A 24,605-nucleotide genomic window follows, 5' to 3' on the forward strand; every position below is an offset into this window, starting at 1 on the left:
AGCCTACCTTGGCAGCCCTGGAAAACAAGCCAGTCTGTCGCAGGACGTGGCCACGTCGCAGTTACATTTCCAGTTATGTCCTTCTGGTGTTTGTTGAAACTGCTGTTTGATAAGAAATTCCCCACAGGCACTGGGATGTTGTGCAGATTCCACACTGAAAGACACTGAACCCCGGACCCTGGAGATGTGAGGCAACATTAGCAACCACCAGTCGCTTTCTTTCATAACTGCTAAATTATTTGCCCAAATGGGGGAATCATGAAATACAAATATAATGTTTCAATAAGTAAAATAAAGTGATGATGGCTATAATGATTCTTCCACGTCTTGCAGTATGTAAGTGCATCTAGTAAAACATCAGCCTGTTATTTCAACTTTCATATTTCACTTTGTTATTTCTGGAAATGTTTCTGTTTTTAACTGCATTAGAGCTTTGGACATTTTTTCTAGTTACTGGGAATGCATTGCTATTTTTTCACTTTTATTATGATGATTATTGCAGCTACATTGTGAAATTTGTTATCATAAATTGTATTTTTAATCAGGTACGTAATAAAACGATTTGGCTATTTTCTGAAACAATTACATGGCTCATCAGTGTTATATCATAAGCAGCAAAACACAATGAAATTAACCTATTAGCTCATAATTAGCTAACATTAACATTTTAAAATTATGCCTTAAATGCCAAAGCATATTAATTTAAGTTTTTCTATTCTAATTTTAAAACTAAATTGAAAAATGTGTCAAAGTGCCTTAGAATTGCTTAAATTCAATTAACTGACTTCAGTAATGGCGGTGCAACAGGTAGCCTCACACTTGCATGTCACAATACAGATGAGAATAGGTAGGCAGTGTGGTGTAGTAGTTAAGGCTTTGGACTTTAAACCTTGAGATGGTGGGTTCAGCTCCCACCACTGACTCTGAGTGAACATGAGCAACTCACTTAAGCTGCCTGTGCTCCAATTGGTAAAACCAAAAGAAATGTAACCAATTTTTTTATAAATGTCATAAATTTGTTTTTGGATAAAGGTGACAGCCAAATAGGTAAATGCAGAGTAGATCATGAGGACTGCCTCCTGGTCATCTTGTCTTTACTATTGATCGCAATTAAAAATAAGAGATGAGTGGCCATATCATTTAATGGCTGGTTGCTGTGCCATTATTTGATATGCCACAACGCTGCGCAAGCCTGTCTTCTGTCCAGTTTCCTCAGGACAAGAAAACTGCATCTCTGCATTTATTCTTCTTACTTTTTCTTCCTAAATTTCAGATTTTATTATTTTAGTATCAACAACATAAACATTCCAAATGCTCCATGTTTACAAACTATGATTTATTTCATGCATAGAGGCAGACTGCTGAAATGGCTAAGCAATATAAATATTTGAGGATGGTTGCTGAAACTGACCTTTGAAATGAATACATTAAGAAGATGTGCCTAAAAATACTGATTTTTAATGGTTATTTTTTTCAAACCCTTCTTCATATTTGCTTTCATCATGCAAGATGGGTAACATTAAAAGAATTAGCAACATTATCAATATTGGACAGCACTACTATGCAGCTGTACTACAGCCTGGCTAATAGGAAGGTCAACTGTGTCCTGGCAGACAGAGGCCATCCTCTTGACTCACATGTTCATATGTTACCATCAGGCTTAAGGTTTAGAACGGAGAATTAATGCCTCAAATTCTCAAACTTCTTCTGCTCCACTCTTTTAGCGTTCTGGACATGTAATGACATAGTGAGTGCACACACTGGGTGTCACCAAGAGTGGAACATTCTCAAAGTCTTCATGATAAATAATAAGAATTCATTGCTCTTACTAATGAAAATGCCAGAGGAATCATGTATGAAACTTGCTCACATTTGGAAACATGCATAAGCCATTTCTTACCTAAAAGTTTGTAAAGCATGAACTTGGCATGAAAATTGGCTTAACATTGAGGCATATGTCTTGATGTTTTGGCATTACATGTGCTTATATATTTTATTGTTGTTTTTGTTGATTGTGAGTTGTGATCTTCTGTTATGCTTATCATTCTGTACTGTCCCTTTAAATGTAGTTTTTCTCCATATCCTTTGTGGGTGGAACACCAAGCCACCCTGACATCCCCATGTCTGAGCCCCCCCTCTGGATATTTAGGACCAAGCCAGAGGAGGATTCAGACATGGTGTATTGAAGTCTATTGGAATTGTGAGTACTGTTCATTTTTTTCCAAATTTGCTGTCGTTTATGTGTTTTATTTTCTGCTGTGTTTTTGGTTTATGATATCTGGATCATATATTGGGGACATGTTAGCTGAGGATTACCTTTTAGGCAACTCATATATGTGTTTTTTTAGCTTTTGATATTTTTCTATGTGTCTAAATAAATACCTTCATTTTATAAAGTTCCTTTATGTGAACAGTCTTTCCAATAGAAGGTTTTACAAATTTGTCCATCTCTTGGAAGGCAATATCATATTTTGAGACATTTAAGTTATTTTGAGGCTTAAATTCCTTTTGGACCTAAAAGGCCTTCAAGCAGGCCATTGGGGTTAAGTAGTTGAACTAATCTGGAGCGAGGCCTAATCCGGACAGGCATAGGAAGCGAGGCCTGGCATGTGAAGGTTTTTGGAGGCCTCACACCCTTTTTACTGCAAATTCAAATGCACCATTAAATAAAAACAAAAAACATAATTGAGTTGCGCCTGTGTCCACAGAAGGGACCCCAACTGAGTTACCATCACAGACCTTGTCACCAGGAGGGGGCGCTATTGATTTGGCACCTAAGTTGACACCTTCATCAAGGTGTCCCAAGGTTCAAGAAGTAAGTATATACTTAAAGCAGTCACCTCTTAGCTTGACTATTGTAGTTCTGTCACCCTTGCTTGGATGTGTCCTGCCTGCTGCCAAGTTGTTCCAATCGTGACACGGTCTTTTTGCCTCATCAGCCCCGTCAGGGCAAGTGTTTGAGCTTGGTCACCTCGGCCTAAAGATGGGCTTTATTGTTTGGATTTGCTAAGATTTTGTATGGAATATACTAGGGGTGTCTGGTAGCCACACCTTAGGGAGGGGGTTATGTTATGGTATTGTATGTGTTTATGCATTTTATTGTTTTGTTGTTTCTGAGCTGTTAAGTATTTTATTTTTATGGATTTTCTGTTACATTTATAATTATGTATGTTCCACGTTCTTTGTGTGTGGAGCCTCAACAGGCAGAGCCACCCTGACATCACCATGTTTGAGCTCTCCCTCTGGCTATTTAGGTCAAAGCCAAAGGATAGACCAGACATTTTGCATTGAAATCTATTGGAATTGTGAGTATTCTTTGTTGTTCCTGGAATTACTGGCATTTTGGTATGTTTTTCCTGCTTTGCCATGGATTTATGAAATCTGTATCATGTATTGAGTTACAGCATATCTCATTTCTGTTCTTGAATGATCTAATGTTGCCTCGTGTATATATTCAAAATACCTCTCTGTTGAAAACACATTTGCCTATTTATCTCTCACTTCTGCACCTTAGAGCCTGTTAACCAATCACCATTTAAATTAATAAAATCATTGTGTTAACTAAGACAGGCAATTAGAAAGTCAATAAAGACGCAGAATCATTTAACTGCCAACAGTAGGAAGCACAGTGCGGCTGAGTCTGTCACACTCAGGAGCTCTAAGTACATATTGCATTTCTTTCAGTTTTATGGATGTAGGAAACAAGTGAAGATGTTTGTGGTTGTGTCTGAAACCAGCCTGAAAAAGGGTACAAGGATGGTGGATTGTTCTGAAAACTGGCTTTTAGCAGCTGTCTCTTCTTATCAAACACTTGGATCTTCCTGGTGATGTTTCTGATGAGAGAGCGGGTCCTCTTGAGGTCATAGCCTTGAAAACAGTAAACGAAACATAATCAGTGGCTGCAAAAGCTGTCTTGCAACATCTTAAAGTAATCTAATCATACTGCATGTTAGAACTTTCTTCTCAAAGTCTCCTTAAATTGATCTGATATGTATCATGTAATGATATTGTACAGAAATTCACAATTCCTATAGCAAGGTTGTTGTTGGCAGGCACTGTAACATTGTGGTTAAGAAACTGAACTATGGTTCATGAGGCTGCAAGTCCAATTCCTTCCATTTGACCTACCTGTGTTTCAGCTGCAAAAAAATAAATATGTTAGCAATGTGATAGAGTGTATCTGTACTGAACAATGTCATGGGTTGGGAATCAATACAGAAATCTACTATATAAAATAAAGGCTGGGACCAAAAGAATGAGGTGGTGAATACAAGTGGCTGAAATGAAGAATCTATTGAGACTAAACAGTGAGATCCCACAATAAGTGGAACTCATTCTCTCGCACATTTCTTAAAAATTTTGAAAACCCATTTAGTCTTGCCTCTTTCCAGGTACTATCCCTCTCTTTCACATAGCTAAAACACTTCCATAATATCAAGTCACTTCAGTATTTTCAGCTGGATCTTGCCCATGCCTGCAGCCTTGCCTCTGATTATGAATTTTAATTATGACAGCAGCCTCAACCACATTGATACCCTCTACCCCAGCCAAAGCTTTCTCCTACAAGCAAGATATATTCACAGGATTTAAGAGCTCCTTTTGACAATATGTTTGCTTTCCCACAACTACGTCACAGTAAGTCTAAGCTCTTTCTAGAAATACCAGGCAAGAATCAAACAAGGATGCAATTTTAGTGCATCAAAGTACATGCTCACACATAAAATTTAAAGCTGCCAAGTAACCAGAGATGTGCACCTTTGGCATTTGGGAGGACCAAGAGGAAATGCATGCAGATGCAGAGAAAATGTGCACACTTCACATAGAATATGGAGCTAGGAGGAACTGGTATTAAAACTGTACCAATGAGCCACTAAAGTCGTATCTCATGAGCTTATAAGGACTTATCCTGCGTTTCTGCCTGGCAGAGCTGACAACTTTGGCAAAGTGAAAGCTGAGAAAATATCATTCTTTTCTTTGTACTTCTGGGAAAGTAGGGGTGTATGTTTTATATGTATGTAAGAAGAACAACACAAGGAAACAACACAAGCACAAATCACAAAATGAAAAAAGAAGTTTCATTGTTGCACTAGTCATTGATAAACACTGGAGGTTTATCTAGCTATCTGCTTGATTAATTCAAAAGCGTTTCTCAACTCCTCTCACTGTTTGCATTTACTTCATACCTCTAACCCATTGGGATTCTACCCAATTGAATCCACATTGCATTTTATTTAGGAACATGTGATTTGACAAGTGGTCTGAAATGGCCTCAAAGTGCTGCAGCTTTCACAGCAGTTTAAATGAACATCCAGGCTAAATATGCCTATGTGTCTTTTCTACTTTGTCCTGAAAAATAAAAAAAAATAAAGAAAGGACCCAATGTCTGGACCCAAGAATAATGCCTATTAATTCACCCTCAGGGTAAATAGTATTCCTGGCTGGACTGTGGTCCCCTAGTGACACTCATTTATCACCAGGAAGTTCCGGAAAGATTCTCACTATTAAATGAGGCCATGTTTTATCCCTCAAAGTGCCTGGAATACTGCTGTGTTCTCCTTGCATCTCTAAACATTATATACATACATTACTATATACATAATGAATACTGCATATATATATATACATGCACATATACACACAAATATATATACAATATATACATATAAAATGTCTGTATGTGTGCATATATATATATATATATATATATATATATATATATATATATATATATATATATATATATATATATATATATATATATATATATATATATATATATATATATATATATATATATATATATATATATATAGCTAGTAATCCACAAAGGGAGAAGATGAATCGCATATCACATATTACAGCTTAACCAGTTCAGCTAAGAGTCCTGCTAATGGAGATCCCCAATTTTACCCAAAGACATGCAGGTTGGGTGGATTGGCAATTCTAAATTGGCCCTAGTGTGTGCTTGGTGTATATGTCCTGTGGTGGGTTGGCGCCCTGCCCTGGATTGGTTCCTGACTTGTGCCCTTTGTTGGCTGGGATTGGCTCCATCAGACTCCGTGACCATGTGTTCGGATTCAGCGGGTTGGAAAATAGATGGATTCCTGTATGTCTAATCAGTTTCATTTGATGATAACACCTGGTAAGTTGTCAAAAGTTTAGGAATAAAAAAAATATTCTTAAGATACATGATTCATTTTCTCCCTCTGTGGATTATTAGCTACGAATATGAAAACCGTATCAGGGACCTTCACTTCCATATATTTATACTGTATATAGGCATACATAAAACTTCCAAGGTTTATGCTAGCACCATCAAGTCATTATTATCATTAACAAAAGGTTTTTTGTATGATACTGGACAGCATTCCCTTTAAGATATAATTTGTGTAATTCATCAAGAACAAACTCAGAATCAAGAAGAGTGGGAGTCAACACCATGGAAACTATCTGTGCTAAGACAATGAAAAACTGACTAAGACTAAAAGAACATAGTGAAAAGGGTCAGTTTCTATGATTGTTTTTAGCTTTCACAAAATTTTTCATAATGTATAATTTGTATAATTAAGGTTGTATTTAAAGTTGTATAATTTTTATAATTTAAAGAAAAAGAATATATTCTACTAATGATTATTAAATCCTTACAAATAATCAAGTGTTTTCCACATATTATTTAAATAAGACGTCCTATTTAAGAGAATACCTGTGGTAAATGTATTATTTATTATGAACGAGTAGTGATGTTTATTTAAATAATATGTACAAAAAGCTTCAATATAACTTTAAAGCAGTATGAATTTTCAATAAGCAATTGAAATAAAAAAATGGTTTTGTGAAGATTTCATTGACTGTAATCTTAGAAAACCACAGGGGGTTTTGGCTAGCATCATTGTATTATTTTTACTATTAAAAAAACGATTTTCTGTATGATTCTCTTTAAATTATTCTACAACTATTATATTATATTTTCATCTGCATTCACTTTCAAATTATTAAAGCCTAATTATTTTTTATGTTTCAACTTTTCACTGTAAAATCAGAAGCTTGGTTTCTTTCTCCTGGAATCTGATTTTTTTTACCTCTTGTGATGTTTCTTGTAGGAGTTTATTTTACGATAATCTGAATTTCAATTTCTTGGGAAACACCTGCTCCAGATGTATGCATAGACTTTCATCAGATTATAGTCATATATCTTCACAGCAGTTTCATTTTAAAAATTCAGCTGTCCTCAAGTTACCTACCACCTATGTATGCAGTGTAATCAAAACTGCTTAATACTGCACACTAAGACCTATTAATAAGTGAATGTGTCTATCCATAACATTGGTAACTTGTGTGTGTGTTTAGATCTATATCTGTAGGTGACTTTTTCTGGCAGGTATGTTTGGTATTGTGTACACAAGGCATCTAATGAAAGAAGTACAGCAAAATGTGTAGTACAAACTCAATGGCCAGTCAGCTTCTAGTTTAAAAGGAAATTCTCCTGTTGCTTGACGTATGGCCTCACACACCTCTGATCTCTGGATGTGTCTGAGTGTGGACCCTGCAGAGGTTTATTTTCTCCAGGAATGTGGCTGATTGGAGTTTTTAGTTTCCTGTACTCTTTTGTCAACTGGTTATATCTCAATATTAATATTGATGGAGAAGATTGTTAGGATGCTTTCACTCAATCAGTTCAAAATTGAAATTACCCTGCTTAACCCAATCTGTATTTTTATTTATATGGATTATCCAATCAGTAATTTGTAAAGCTGCAGTTGTATATCACCAGTGAAATCATTATAGCACTCTCAGCCTGCACTCAGTAAAGAGTACCATACAAAAAGAAACTGAAATGAATCTAAAAATATACCTGCCTCTCTTCTCCTCTCAATTACACCTCACTCCATCCATCCATTATCCAACCTGCTATATCCTAACTACGGGGTCACGGGAGTCTGCTGGAGCCAATCCCAGCCAACACAGGAAACAAACCCTGGGCAGGGCACTAGCCCACCGCAGGGCACACACACACAAAGGACAATTTAGGATTGCCAATCCACCTAACCTGCATGTCTTTGGGCTGTGGGAGGAAACCCACGCAGACACGGGGAGAACATACAAACTCCACACAGGGAGGACCCAGGAAGTGAACCCTAGTCTCCTTACTGTGAGGCAGCAGCACTACCACTGTGCCACCGTCATCCTAGGTTTCTTCATGAATTCATTTTTTTATTTTGATTCATTTTTCAATATTTTTTCAACATTTGGTTTTCTAGAAATCTGCTTTATTTATTATTTACTAGCTGTCCCCCGTGGCTCCACCTATGTAGTAGTGAAACAGGACAAACTTTAAAGATTAATAAAAATAATAATTCAGAAATCTCTAAATTAATTGTAAACATCTCTTAAGATTTTTGAAGAATTTAAAATTTTCAGACAGCACAGTAGGCAAGTGGTTGCAGCTTAAGAGCTCTATGTTGTTTCTGCATGTGGGGTCTTCTCCTGGTAGCTCCATTTCCTCTCACACTCCATGTTCATATTCAGTTAGTGAGTGAATGAGGTGGGCATGTTTCACGCGATGGGGCTGGCAGCGCATCCAGGCGGAGATGTTTTTTGTACCAAGGAATGATGCATTAGCTTCTGGCTGTCCATTATGTAGTAATAAATACAGTACAGTGGAAAAGTTGTGAAAATTGACAGATATATTACAATTAAATTTACAGACTGAAAAACCTTTACAGCATTTTAAAACATCTCAAATCTATTTCAAGATACAGTATTCTAAATGGTAACTTCTTTTGCTCCTGTCAATATAATTAACCACTTTATCAGTTTGCTTATTCCAATGAAGGATTGCATTGGGCTTAAGAATGGAACCATCCTTGGCAGATGCATTAAACATGTGTGTTGCTGCAGATTTTCTTTTTGATCATTCTAACTTTTAAATGGCTTAGTTAATTACAGTGTTTGTGTATAGGATGTTAGCTCTATTTTGGTCCTTAAACAAACATTTGGACAGCTTTCCTTTTCGACTCGTCATTTTGTCTTGGAACACATCTGTCAAAAAGGTTTGTATAATGATGAGCATACACAAGTGCGAATGATAAAATAAAACGCCTCTCTTTTACAACAGTGTCTGCTCATCGCAAGTGACGTTTCTTTTTTTATTTGAAAAGGAGATGAATGAGAAGAATTGGTGATTTTAAAATGATACACTCTCTGTATAAGTGTTTTGGAAATTGCACTATTCACTGTTTCAGAGTTTAATAAATGCAGGAAAAGGGAAATAAGGAGTAGAATTGTGAAAAGTTTCACTTAGTTCCTCAATATTTGTTTACTTAAAATACAGTAGGCTCTGTTGCCCCCAGGACTGAATATGTTTACCCCTGCATTAACTATTTCAAAATCCATTAATATGACCTTGAATGGATTCTGCTCACATAGGTATTTAAGGCCACCCTAACTTCTGTCATAATATACTGTATTTGTCTTCTACTTCTTGTGGAAAATTATTTATATAAAATGTGTTTGTGCCAAGTATCCCAGGATCCTCCTCAAACTAAGAGGCTAAGAGGTGCACTTTTGATGCTGCCTTGTACAGACTGAATTAAAAAAAAGACTATATAAGGGTAATGTACTGTTGGGACCCCTAGCTTTGTCTGCTAAAGACTTCTATCAACTGTAAATGGAAACAGTTACCTGGTCTGTAAAGTTATGAGATCATTAGAAAGTGTTGTGTTGTACACGAGAATGTTTACCATACATATTCAATGTGTACTACGGCTATTAAAAGTGATAATGGGACTGCTCAAGTTGGAGCAGGAGAATTATTAATATGTTGCTGCCCTTGCAAGTTTTTCTGCCAATTAAGGATGTCTTTTCTTCATGCCAAACAAAGAGTGAAGCTTGTTTCTTCCACACTTTTTCATCCACAGTTCTTTCTCTAAGCATTCTTCTTGACAACACCAGGCTCTCACTATCAGCTATTATAAAGAACTTCAGTGTGACATTCAAAGACCCTTTTACCTTCAATCAATACAGTTCTATATAGACTCAGCCCTGTCCCTTCTTTCTTCACACTACCTGCAAGAGCCAATCGTTCCTTACTATCTAGGTATAGCTTCACTCCTTGTTCTGGTTCTTCTATGTCATGTGGATCTATGTGGAGCCACTATCCCACCTCTCCAGCACATCTAAAATGAATGTCACTGCCTAACTGACATATTCTGTTCCTCACTTTACCCACACTATTACTTTGATTCATTCTTCCCCCCATCATCAAATTGCTGTCCAACCTCAGTTCAAAACTCTTTCTTTGATTTACAGGTCCTTGTATGGCTCTATTCCACAGTACCACCAGCCTTTGTTCTTCTTTGGTGTATCCATTCACATTCCATCCTACTGCCACATACCGTGACAAAGGATAGGATACTGTTTCACAGGCGTAGTTTAAAAATCTGTGAACTGAATTTTCTATAGTTATTCTTACTACTCCCAAACTATCATGGTTTAGGCTGAAAATTGATGTTTTGTAGCCATTTCCTTTAAGAGAAGCCAAATTGTGTACTGTTGTCAGGGTCATGTCCCTTTGATTCTAGGGACATGGTCTCTGGGATCATGACCTTGACTTAATCTGCAACCGGAAAAAAAGGTCAGCTTTTCAACTATGAGCTTAATCCAATCTGTGGATAAAATCCTTACTTTCATTCTAGTGTGATTACTTTTCTTGTCTTGCCTAGTTTTTGACTTATTGTGTGTTATTTGACTTTGAATTTTGCCTCTTGTCTGGGTTTCAGTCGCTTCTCTTTATTTTTATTTTCTTTTGTTTTGCCTTTTGCCTGCACCTCCTGGTTTTCTCAAGAAATTAGTTATCTGTTTGCCTGCCAAGTCAGGACACAATCTACCAATATTCAGGCACATCTTAAGGACAAAGTTCTTTACAAAGCAACTTGGGATTGTTAAACCCTTTACTCTCCTCCCAGATCTCCACAGTGTACTGATGCCATCAATAATCAGCAATAATCTGCAAGCATCACACCTTTAGGAGAATCAACTGAATTTTTTTAAGAACATAATCAGACATCTGTAGTTTATTTGGTACAAAGATTTGGTCACGTGTTATAGCATACTCATATTAACTCAGGTGTAACCTTCCCATAATGCAATACAGGCCTGCGCCCTGCCATGCAAACATTCATACAGATGATCAATGTCATCCTGTGGAATGTCAGTCCAAGCCTTTTGATCTGAAGGCCCAACTGGTTGGGATTCATTGTCAGCAGTTGGACTCAGAAGACATACCTTCCAATAAAGTTCCATACAAGCTCAATTGAGGAGAGTTTTGACTTAATGGAATGACACATATTCCATTTCATGCAAGGTGCAGCTGAATGTTGTCCCTGATGTAGGTATCACTGGTCAGTCTCCCCCCAGAATCACCAGACATTCATGAGCACTTTTGCTGACCCCACACCATGATGCCCAGTGTGGACTGTGTATTGCAGGCGTACTGCTTACCCAGAAAAAATGCTTTAATCGTTAAAGATAACAGACTGCCTTTCCTCCCTGCAATTATCCCATTAGAGGCACCACTGCATGCATGCACGGAAGTGACAACTAGTGAGTTGCAGTTGTGCCAGGGGAACATGTGACAAACAGTCTTGCGTCAAGAAGATGACTGTATATAGTCTGAGTGAACTCATTCAAACTCCAGTAATTTTAATACCAGTCCTGAATACTCAAAGTAGCCAGGCTGGACCAAGGTTATTATAGTTAACGAAAACTAAAATCAAAACTGAAACTATTATTAAAAAAAACATTTTCATAAACTGAAATAAATTAATTAACAAAACCGAAATGAAAAACTAAAACTAAACGAACCTATTAAAGTAGCTGGAAAGACTAACTGAAATAAAATAATAATTTACTAAAATATTTTTAGTTTTCGTTTTTGAATGAATATTCTTCAGTTAGTCTTTAACCCTTGTAAGTTTTAACTCTAAAACAAATTCACCCACCACGAGCCGCCCGCACATATTCATCCAGTGAACGGCTGTATCGCACAGCATTTGCGGTGACAGAGCAATCTGAATGCGGGTGCGTAAATCGTGTGAAATAGAAAGCTATTTATATGCTGGATTTCTTTGCGTTTGTTGTACATCAAGATGTAATTCAAACGGCTGAAATCAGAATGTGCAGGTCAACAAAACATTTACTATATGGACAGAAATATCACTAGTGAGTAACGTTTCAGTTTATTTCTCAGGTGACTGCTTTTTGTTGACAGCAATTTACCTGTCACTTCGCAAAGGAGAAATCGTTTTTACTTTCTCATATACAAAGTATAGAGAAAGTATAGTAATCATGAAAAAAATCGACCTCGATATTTTGATGAATCTTGACGTTATAGACCTCCCAGAGTCCAAAAATACCATTTTTTGGAATTGCGTGTGTGTGTGTGTGTGCGTGCATGCATGTCTCTGTGTGTGTGTAAATATGATAACTCAAAAACGCAACTGGATAGATGGATGAAATTCAGCATGTGGTTGTTACACTACAATTGTAGATCTGTATTAACTTTTGGGCCAAATCCATCACCCAGAAGTGGTACTTTACCTGAACACATACTCGATTTTTTTTTATTCATTCAGCTGCAGAGTCCGATTTATTCAAATTTACTTTTATAATAATTGTTCTATCCTTTCATCCATTATCCAACCAACTATATCCTAACTATAGGGTCACGGGGTCTGCTGGAGCCAATCCCAGCCAACATAGGGCTCAAGGCAGGAAACAAACCCCGGACAGGGTGCCAGCCCATCGCAGTAATTGTTCTATATATTATTAATTTGATTTGATTTGTTGCTGATGGTTCCTTAATGTACATAATATAAAAATATAATCATTGTCTTGCGGTTTACTCCTCAAATATCCATCCCCATATCTGAGTATACAAGAAAGTCGAGGGGAGGCCACTCACGATTGTTGAAAATAAAACGGCACTGATCGAGAGACTTACTAGGTCATCATATAAGATCAGCATATTGTTACTGACCAATCACTTTTGCTTTAAAAACATCGTTTAACAATGAAGTGATACAAACAAAGGTAGGTAGGCGAAGAGCGTCTGCCAAGTGATGAAAAACTAAACATACTAATGGGTTTTTGTATTTATTCTAAGTTTATTAATTTATCTTTTTTAGTTCATATTCACAACTCAAAATACCTGATATTGTGAAAGTAATCCATTAGTAGAATTATATTTTAAAATATTTGTCTCCCTTTTTTCAATGTTTTTTCTCTCTCTCTCTCTCTCAAAATAGATAGTTGAAATATCATATTATTTTTCTTCTTAACATCAGCCTTATCATACATATTGCAGGGATTTTTCCTGCCTTACATCCAAACCTGCTTGGGTAGGCTCCAGGTTTCCTGTAATCCTACTCTGGATAAACAGGTTTAGATAATGTATATATTATTCTTAATCTCAGATGCCATCTCTGTTGTTTTATGCCTGTCTGTATTCCTATTACCTGCTCTTGCTCTGCTCATTATGGGTTTACTGTTCTTATGGTAGGCTATTCAAGTCTCACTGCCCCTAACCTTCACATTACATGCTTGTTTTTCTTTGTTTCCCTCAATGCAGCTAGGTGGGGTCTACACACTGATTAAAGTCTGAGAGCCCTGTTCTTCCTAAGCCCCAGTGATTTTCATGAGAAAATTTTTTAAAAATTATAAAATTGTGTAAAATTGTTCATATTCAGTATCTCGTTTTGATTATGCTTGTTTTTATCAGACAAACACAAAACCAGATAGTAAATCATGTAGTGTAGTAAGCTTCCACTAACATTAAACTCGTATCCAAGTTAAGTGTATAGTGTATAGCTCTGTCTGATTGTGACACAAAACTAAACTCCATAGGAGCTCCATGCCATAATTACTAAAACAAAAACTGAAACTAACAGATATAAAAATAAAATAGAAATGCCTTTGTGAAATAAAAACTAAACTAAAACTAAAAATACACGATGAAGGAAAACTAAAACTAAACTGAATTTCCAAGTAAGGTCAGAAAAAAAATAGAAATAAAAACTAATATAAAAAGGCAAAACTATAATAACCTTGGGCTGGACCACAACACAGACTTATTCTGCCTGCTTTTGAAATTCCTGCTGACCAGTTCGTGTTGTTTGCTTGCTCAGTGTACTGTGACTAACCACAAAGATGTTGTTAAAAATCAACTGGGTGAGGTGTTTATTTTTTGAGAAACTGAAACAGAAACAGTTTTAGAATGCTGAAGCATTGCTATCAGAAAGAAAATTGAAAGGGCTAAACTGTAAGCAAAGTCAAAACAAGAGATGCCAGAAGTCAATAACAAAACTTTGAAAATACAGTATAACCAGAATAAAGATCCTAAGACTAGAAACCAAACTGAGAAATGGGAAGCTACCATTCATTAATCAGAATACCTAACACTATGAGATCAAGACTACAACCGTTCAAGGTTTAAATCCATTATCTGGAACAGAGAACTGAAGTGTTGAATTAAGGTTTTTAACAGGGCCTTTGTGATGTAACACATAAATACTTTTGGGCATTCTTTAACAACAGGGTAGTGTGTAGCACTTAAAATTAAATAACAAAACTATTGATATGTGAGCTGTTATGGCCAGTCTTACCCAGTCTCTCTTCTGATGTATCCCCTGTATTGTGTATCCATACATCTGGACTGTCTATAGCCATGTTTATGTATGTGAGTATCCTACTGAAAAAGGACAGAGCTAACTATACTTCCTTAGAAGGCTGGCGTCCTTCAACATCTGCAATAAGATGCTGCAGATGTTCTATCAGACTGTTGTGGCGAGCGCCCTCTTCTATGCGGTGGTGTGCTGGAGAGGCAGCATAAAGAAGAGGGACGCCTCATGCCTGGACAAACTGGTGAGGAAGGCAGGCTGTATTGTAGGCACGGAGCTGGACAGTTTGACATCTGTGGCAGAGCGACGGGCGCTGAGCAGGCTCCTGTCAATCATGGAGAATCCACTGCATCCACTAAACAGTGTCATCTCCAGATAGAGGAGCAGCTTCAGAGACAGACTGCTGTCACTTTCCTGCTCCACTGACAGACTGAGGAGATCGTTCCTCCCCCACACTATGCAACTCTTCAATTCCACCCTGGGGGGGGGGGGTAAACGTTAACATTATTCAAAGTTATTGTCTGTTATACCTGCACTGTTATCACTCTTTAATGTAATATTTTCTTTATCAGTATGCTGCTGCTGGAGTATGTGAATTTCCCCTTGGGATTAATAAAGTATCTATCTATCTATCTATCTATCTATCTATCTATCTATCTATCTATCTATCTATCTATCTATCTATCTATCTATCTATCTATCTATCTATCTATCTATCTATCTATCTATCTATCTATCTATCTATCTATCTATCTATCTATCTATCTATCTATCTACTGTTCCTATCATTGCCAACATTGATGCACAGCAGACATCTTCTACCCAATTCAATTCACAATATGACTTAAGGACCATCCTGCTTCCTGGAAGCCTACTATATGAATTCATTCAAAAAGTAATAATTGCATGAATAGTGCACAATAACATCTGCCAGACATGAACAACAGATCACATAGTACTGTAGAGCATGTGCAAATTCAAGTTTTCTTAATGTTGTGAACACCACCAATGATTTGACCTCCCCACGCTCTGTACTGGCATGATATTCTCTGCTGACTTTGGGATTATTTGATAATATTATCTGCTCTCTAGGTTTATCATATGGTATTTCACCAGAAATAAAAAAAAATATTTTACTAAAAGGTACCAGAAGGCCAAAAAGAGGCAGTCCAAAGCAAAGGCCATAGAGAATGACTATGAGTCTGCTTTGGCAAATAATTCCATCACTCAAGAATGGTAGATGGAACACCACCTAGGTGGTCAAGGGTGGGATAATGCAGATATCTACTGGAGTTTTAATGAACAAACACTTTAAAGAACCTTTAAACTCAATGAATTCACTGTAAATGGAGGGGGAGTCACAGAACATTTATTGGGGTCACTGCAGTGATTAAGAAGCTAGGTAGTGGAAAGGCTGCAAAGCTGGATGAGAGAAATGTTGAAAGCATTGGATACAGCAAGGATGGCTTGGCTAGCACACTTCTTCAATGTTGCAAGGAAGGCATTGACATTCCCTTGGAACTTTCAAACTGGAGTGGTGGTCTGTATGAATAAAAAGTGGACACAACAGTGAGATCCAATTACTTAGTGATCACACTACTCAGCCTTTCTGGGAATGCTTATCCTATGGTACTGTAACAGAGACTCCATCTGAAAGTTGAGGTAGAGGAATGTGGATTTTATCTTGGCCATGAAACAGTAGACCAACTCTTCGTCCTTGTACAGATATAATGTGGGTATTAGCAGGAATCTGTTAATCATATCTACATGTACAGTACTTATGATCATGCACCCTGTTGTATCTTGCGGAAGGTGTAAACGTAGTATGGGGTTTTAGGGCCTCTGCAATGTGCCATTCAGTCTATGTACAATATTTGCAGAATAAGAGATGTGTCTGCATATTTGTAATTAGGTGGAGTCCATTCAATGTGGCCATTGAACTCAGAATGGATTCATCTAGTCCTCTCTTCTGTTTATGATCGACTTGGACAGGACATATAGGCATAATCCAAGGACTGGGGAGCATCCAGTTTGGCTGCATCTCTCCTATCAGAAAACAATGAAGCCTCATCAGACTTTTACCTCCAGCCTGCACTGCAATTAAGCAAAAACATTGTGATTTCTGTCTTGAATGGGCATCATCTTAATTTCCTGTTCCTGATTCACTACTTTAACTTAAAGAATCATGCTTGATTCAACTTATCCATTTTTTGACAAATTGATACTTCCCTTGTCAAGCTTAAAGAGGTTTAATTCCCTTAGCCACTTAGAATATAGAAAGGGTTGCTATGCCTTTTTTGATGCAAATTGACCAAAGCTAGAAATTGTGCTATAGATGCGGTATGACTTTTTGAGTATGATATTACGTAACATTTTGTCATTTTTAATATTTCTGCACATGATCTGGAAGATGAGAATGCTGTGTCAACAAAAACATGTAAACCTTTTCAAAGTATGTGTCCTGACAGTCAACGTCTCATATTTCTAATTAAAGTTTAAATTATATGCAAGTCACAGTTTGTATTTCACTGTATAAAAATGTACTTACCAAAGTTCTGTCAAGTTTTAAAGATTGTCAAGTCTTGCACAGTGATCACATAATGACAAGGTGGTTAATCTAGAGGTATGTTAAATATAAAATATTTCCAATGCTTTATGACCGTTCTAGAAAGAGACTTCCTGCTAAAATAAAAGAGTCTTCTTCATGCATTTCTGTGTGGAGATCAACAGGTTCTTTGGGTACCTTATAGATACAGACTGCGACTCTTGCACTAGTTTTAATTATCCTCAGAACAGAGGCATGACCACGGGGGGGCTGGGGGGGGCACTGCCCCCCAGAGACAAGCCGTGCCAAACCCCCCCCCACCCAAGCCCCCCCCCACCCCCGCGAAATGCTCTGTCTGTCCAATGAAAACTCTGGAGAAGCATAACATTTGATTATCAAAACTAAGTTGCTTTCCAGTCGGCCCGTTCGAATTTGGGGCGTATCCGTCAGTGTCTCCTCCACTAGACAGGCACCGTGCTGCTCACAGTTCACTTCGCCGCACATTTTGCAGCACGTTTTGAACCTGTTGACCGCATTCTTTAATTAAAACAGTGTATACGTTCCATTTTCTTTTCTTTTCTGGTTGGTAACACCAAAGGCTATGCATATGTGGCTTATTAAAAAGCAGACATCTTTAACCTCTGTCCCTACGCAAGCTGCTGGCTCCATGGTTGAGCCCAGCACCGCTGCTACCAACACGGAGCACAGCACACCCACATCAGGAACTGAAACTCCAAAAGATGTAGATAAGCCTACATAATCCTCCAGCTCTGCGCCCGTGTCGGGTACTCCAAACCTCTGCCTTCAACAAAATATACAGTCCGGTCTGCCTGACTTAAATATGGATAGCCCATCCCAGCCGATTTTAATGAATTATCCCAAGTGCGCATTCGGAAAGACACTCAAAGATGTTTTAGTGCAAGCTGGTATCAGTCTCGACCATGGCTTGAATATTCTGTTGTCCGTGATGGCAGCTTTTGCTTTGCCTGCCACAAATTTAGTGTTTCCAATTCGGACCACGAGGACATATTCACCAAACATGGCTACACTAATTGGAAAAAAGCTCTAGAAAAAGACAGTGGCAGCTTCCACAAACATGCGTCTAGTATCCCGCACATCAGAGCCATGTCTGCATCACAGCACTCATCATTGGTGTGTCTTCAGCTGCATGCAAAAGCTTTTTCTCTACTTTGAACCACATTCTCACTCCACTCCGCCTAACAATTTTGCATTCAAGGAAGAGAAATTTAGTCATTCTGGCACATGAGAAAAACATCACAGAAAATCTAGACATGAATAAATTTATTTCAGAATTTGCCAAGAGTAACTGCAGACTGGTCTTGTAGATAATATGCAGGTTAAACGCTGGAAACTGATGTCCTATAGCCTCCCATGACTACAATAAGCCACGTTTCTGTTCTTGCTCTCATATGTTGTATACATTTGACTTTATTGATATTTACCTTGTAAATGTAGTTCTATATTTGTTCACAAAAAATAATAATACAAGTTCCATTGCCTCTGTTAATTTTATTGAACAATAGGTTATGATTTATGCCACAATTTTTGCTTTTATATGTTATATAAAACTATGTTGTTATTATTATTTGACCCCCTACAAAAATGGGGATGGATGGATGGATATTTTTTGGGTCCCCCAGACAAGCCAAACGCCCACCTACACATGATGTTCTGGTCACACCTCTGCCTTAGAATCTGAAGAAGTTCTACATTTTGTGATCACAGTCACAATAGCTCCTTTAAGACGAGAACTAAGTACTTTTTAACCATCTATGAATATTTTAAAAGCAGCTCTAAACTCAATTGGAAATCAATGAAGTAAAGACTATATGGTCTAAATTCTTATACAGAGTTATAATCCTTGCTGCTGGAGTTTGAATTATCTATAAAAGGTGTCACATGGGAGACAGCTAAAGGGTCTAAATGAGAGTAATTCCACACCAGACCAGGGGATGGTGGAATGCGTTGACCTTTTTTCTCTCTTTTCTGCAGACTGTTCACGGTAAATTCTGCCGAAGTCACTTCCAGTTCTGGCCTCAATGATGTCACTTTCAGTTCCAGCCTTGATGACGTCACTTCCAGTGTAGAGCCCATGGACGAAGAGATGTCTGGTTCTGGCCCTTTTGATGACGTCACGTCCAGGTCCAATCCTATGGAAGAGGACTCTTCCACTTCCGCCCTTGATGACTTTACTTTCCTTTCTGACCTTTAAAGCCTCCATATTCTGCTAACCAGATCAGTTCTGTTTTGGACTCCATTCTGAGCACATCAGTACTAGCAATTTACCCTTTTGCAGCCAGGGAATATTATACAAGTGGCTGTCCCAAACCTTTTTATGACTCTTGTGTCTGCATTTTGTAACAAGTGTTAACTAAAAGACAAGCAAAGCATTACAAAACAATGGTGTATGCCACACAGGACTGATCGCTACACCTTATAATATTAGTATCTAAAGTTGAATTGTTTGAGGTCTATCCTTATTCTGTGAAATTCTGTGAAATAAAACAATGACTTAAGGCAGCATAACCAAGTCAGTATGTGGCTAAGGGCATTTTTTTTATCATTAAGAGTCAGCAGTTTTCCATAACTTCCTTTGGTCAGCATTATGGGTTAAAAGGAATAAACCCACAGAAGGTGAAAATAAAGACTCGAATAACTGAAGCTGACATTAGCCTGGGAAAATTGTGTTAAACATGATTCATTATAAGATAATTATTATTCCTCTGCCAAATTCAGACATCAAAAGCCAATCTAATTAAAACTTTAAATTGACAAGATATGAACCATAGCTGGAGGGTAGATTTCTCCCAGGCCTGTCATGGCTGTAGGTCTAGGATCTGTAAATGCTTCACTTTATTGCTTACCCTCTGATTATAATGTTTAATAGTGTGGATTAAGTTAATGTCTCTTTCAGTTGTGTATACAAAAGTACACTTTTTGTTTAAATTCCCTGCAGAGGTAATTTTTTTAGCAATTAATGTGTCTGCTATCTACAGATAAAGACACTATATAAATATCTTTCCCTCTATCCATGCAACAATCCATCTTCTGCTCCAATTTAGCGGCAAATATTGTGCAAGACGCGAACCAACTATGGACAAGGCACATTCAATTGTTGGGCACACTCACACAAACTCATTGAAGCCAGGCCAATTTGGGAGAAAAACTACAGGACTTGAAGGAATACAGGGACAAAAATTATCAAAACCCTTACAGGATTCAGTCCTGTGACTCTAGAGGAACACTCGGCCTCTACACCATTATGACACACATGAAATAAATAAATATAACAGAGAGGGACAGAGATGCAGCAGTGTGTGACAGTCCAAGTTGGTCAATGGTCATAACTGAGGATGATCCTTGCAGTGAGGACACATTATAAGCAAAAGATGGAGTAAAAGTGCACATGGTGCTTTTTATTAAAAATCAAGGGTTCAAAAAACCCAAAATGCAAATAGTGCATTGCTTCTTAATAAATACACTCAATAAATATTCCATAAGAACCATTGTGTCTGTGGGAATAAAACCAAAAATAGATAAACTTCATAAAATCCAACAGTGAAACTGTGCAGACGATGAGTCTCTTCTGCTGTACCTCCTGTCAGACCAGCATTCTTTTTCCTGTCCATTTCCCCCAGCTCACCCTTCAGGTCTTGCAACCACACAGAGACACTGACACCTGTGGTCCCACACTCCTGGCTCTCACAGTGACTGCCTCCTCCATGACGCTCTGAGCCTAACTGTCTTTCTTCTGCCTGCCTTGGTGTTTGCAGGATCCCTATTAGTACCTATTAGTAGATCGCTCACAGCTCCACCACTGTGGTCAGCGTAACTGACCTGCCATTGGAGCACTGTTCCTCTCACTTCCTAGTAGGGCTATTAACCACTCTGCCTCCTATCCACCATCCTGATTCAGCCTTTGCTTCTTTTCCAATCTGATTCTAGTCCTCCCTGGTTCTCTGCTTAGGTTCCTTTTAAAGCAATAGTGACACAGGTGGTTTAATTACGCACCCCAGCGCACTAATGAGGAAATTGGCTGCACTGTGCGCATCTGCACATAAATGCAGGCATAAGCCAATTCCCTGTCAGTACCCCTGGGGCTTCTTTCACATGTATACCACTATGTGCTCCTAAGCCTCTCCGTGCCTGAGCACACCAATTTAAACATAACTCGCACTGCCATTGACCTCTCTCATCACAAAGAGTAGTACCAGCAAAATGCCATGCTGCTGACAAAACAATCACCTTGCAAAGCTGAGAAAAAAGGTGTGCCAGGAATTCAATTTAGAAACACCATATATTCACTGAAACTGCTCAATCTGGTTTTAGATTTGGAAAAGCAGAAGTATTTAGTATAATGCAGGGCTAAGTCTGAAAATAAAACACAAGTCTACCTCAGATACACCAAATCTTTTAAAATCAAAATGAGTATTTTGTCATATTCATCTTGAAACAATTTTATGTGGTCTATTTGGTTTACTCTTTCCTAGACATAATAGTACTGTAGCATTAAATTATGTGCCAAATATTAGCTATAGCACCTCCAAGTAGACTACATTTCACTCCAACATGATACCAGACAAAAGAGACTAAGACTGGGGTCACACTATCCAACCTGGAGTCGGACAGCATGTCACACTTAACAACTACATCTTCTAAATCTTGCTGCCTTGAAGTTGTCAGATTGCATGACTAGGAATTACAGGAGAGGACCAATGATGTGATTTCCTCATGACTTCACAATACAGTTTCAAATTTCCTATTGCACCATAAAAACATGAGATGACCATAAATAGACATACGTTGTGGCTCTGAAGTTGTATGAGCTTCTCCTTGGCTGGTACTGTCTAGAATGTCCATTCAGCTTTTCTTTATGAGATTGCTATTGCTCTACTCTGTTCTGCTTTTCTATTGGGATATTCTCTTTTAGTAAGTATTGTACACATTGTTACTTTGTTACAGTGTTTATTTGTGTTAACTCTAACACAGACAAAAAAAGTTTGATTTTGTTGTGGCTAATTCAGAACCTCCAAAGATTATGTAATTTAATGTTATATCTGAAAATTGCTAGAGATGTTGTGTACTAATACTCCAGTCATAAAATGTGAAATTTTTCAAATTATTCTTCTCTTCCCCCTACCACCCGTTCACTCTCCAAAAAGACCATAAGTACAGTACCAGTCTACAGGTCAAGTCTCTTAACTGGTTTGCACACTCGTGCTGCTCTAGTCACAGTTGGTCTAGAAAGAGGGGTTGTGGGCAAGGCTTCGCTCTGACTGACAGGAACAGCCTTTGATACAGTTGTTTCATCAGAGTGAGTGTCAGTCCCTGTACTCTCATCAGGCACTGCTGGGTCAAGCTGAGGTGCAAGCTCAAGTTGAAGGTGATGACGGTTCCACTGTTGCTGAGCTCGTTGCTGCATCCAGGTGACAAAGGATCTTGGAGTGATGCTCTCTCCTGAGATGACTGCTGGCATAGACCATGACTTTTCATGGTCCAGCTTGGACAGAATGACATCACCTGGTCACAGGGCAGGTAAGGGTCTCACTTCGTGGTGACAGTTGTAATAGTAAGATTGTTTCGCCTTTTCCTTCCTGTCCTTGTCTCTCACAGCTGTCATATCAGGCCATTTTGGGGTAAGTTTTTTGTCTAGGGTGGTCCTGGTTTTTCTGCCCATTAACAGTTCAGCTGGGCTGAAGCCCATGGTAGAACATAGAGTGGACTTATAGCTCATCAAAGCAGGATCTTTCTGTTTTTTAGATTTTCTTTGCTGTCTATGCAGCTCTTTCTGCATGTCCATTGCCTTGAGGATGATGACGGCTGAACGTGTAGTGTCTGAAGTCATGCAGTATGGCAAATTCCTGGAATTCCGCACAGGAAAACTGTGGCCCATTATCACTCACCACCTCATCTGAGATACTGAACCTGGCGATAACGGTTTTCAGTTTTTGGATGACTTGTGCCCTTGTCGTTGAGGGCAGGTGCAGTATTTCCTAAAATCTGTAGTAGTAGTCTGAGATAATCAGGTAGTTTTGGCATGCATGCTCACATAGGTCCATTACAACTCTTTTCCAGGGTCTTCCTGGGAGTGGTGTGGAGATAAGAGGTTCTCTTTGTTGAGCTCTTTTCAGTTCCCAGCACACCTGGCATGGTGTCACGAGTTTATCTCCGCAGAAAGTCCTGGCCACCACACAGATGATTGTGCTCTGTCTCTTCATTTAGTCAGGCCTTGGTATCCTTCAAAGATTTTTCTGAATGATCTAATCTCTCATTGACCTTGGCACCATGATTTTGCTACCTCTTAGGACAAGTCCATCACATTCCGACAGCTCTGATTTCACTGGAACGTAAGCTCTCACTTCCATTGGCACTTTGCTCATGTGTTCAGGCCATCACCTACTGATGTGCTTTGTGACAGAATGTAGTTTGGTGTTGGCTGCTGTCGCCGTTCTGATTTTGTTTAATTTACTTGTGGATGCTGGAATCCCCTCCATGACGCTAGTCACATAGCATGCCACATCACTGTGTGTGTCAGTCTCTCTGCACATGCTAGCTAGAGGACAGCATGATAGGGTGTCCGCAATGATCAGAGTTTTACCTGGCGTGTACTCTGCTACTGGATTGAATCTCATGAGCCTTATGAGAAGATGTTGGCATTGTAGCGGTACACAGTCCAAGCTGCAGTTGTTAATGAGTGGTACTAGAGGCTTGTGGTAGGTTACAAGCACAAACTGACTCAATCCATTAAGGTATCTGACAAACTTCTCACATTCCCACAACACCTGCCAAAGCCTCCTTTTCAATCTGGGTGTAGCATGTTTCAGCTTCTGTGAGGCATCTGGAGCAATATGCCACGTTTCCAATCTTGCCCATGAAGATGAAGCAGCATGCCCATAGCTACTAGCATCAGTGGACACAGCAGTAGGCTTGTTCACATCATAGTAAGTGAGTATTGGTGCAGTAGTCAGCAGCTGCTTCATGTGTTCAAAAGCTGCTTGTTGTAGGTGACTACATGTCCAAGTATTTTTGTTTTCAGGAGTTTGTACAGCGGCTGTCCCACTGTTGAAAGGTTGGGGATGAATTTTCTGAGATAATTTACCATTCTCAGAACTTTTTTCAGTTCCATGATGTCCGTTGTTGGTGGCAGCTGTCGAATACCTTCCACTTTGTCGGGATCAGCCCTGATCCCAGACTGGTCTATGAGACGTCCAAGGAACCTCAACTGACTCTGTTTAATAGAGCTATTTTTCACGGTTCAGCTTCAAAACCTTAGTCTTTATGTGCTCCATTACTTTGTTCAGACGACTGTCATGTTCCCCCTCTGTAGCCCTATAAACAAGAATGTCATCCATGAAGACTTCGAC

General features: G+C 38.5%; 1 protein-coding gene across 1 annotated transcript in view; it reads right to left on the bottom strand.

The window, feature by feature from the left end:
- Window positions 1-2,580: 2,580 nt before the first annotated feature.
- LOC127526694 (serine/threonine-protein phosphatase 6 regulatory ankyrin repeat subunit C-like) overlaps window positions 2,581-24,605 on the bottom strand; it is a 183,124-nt gene continuing 161,099 nt past the window's right edge. The window contains exon 12 of the mRNA XM_051922866.1: window positions 2,581-3,867. Coding sequence (XP_051778826.1) covers window positions 3,659-3,867 — 209 coding nt within the window. The 3' untranslated portion in view covers window positions 2,581-3,658. The remainder of the gene's footprint in view (window positions 3,868-24,605) is intronic.

This window comes from Erpetoichthys calabaricus, chromosome 1, assembly GCF_900747795.2.
Source record: "Erpetoichthys calabaricus chromosome 1, fErpCal1.3, whole genome shotgun sequence".
In the NCBI taxonomy this organism is placed as follows: Eukaryota; Metazoa; Chordata; class Cladistia; order Polypteriformes; family Polypteridae; genus Erpetoichthys; species Erpetoichthys calabaricus.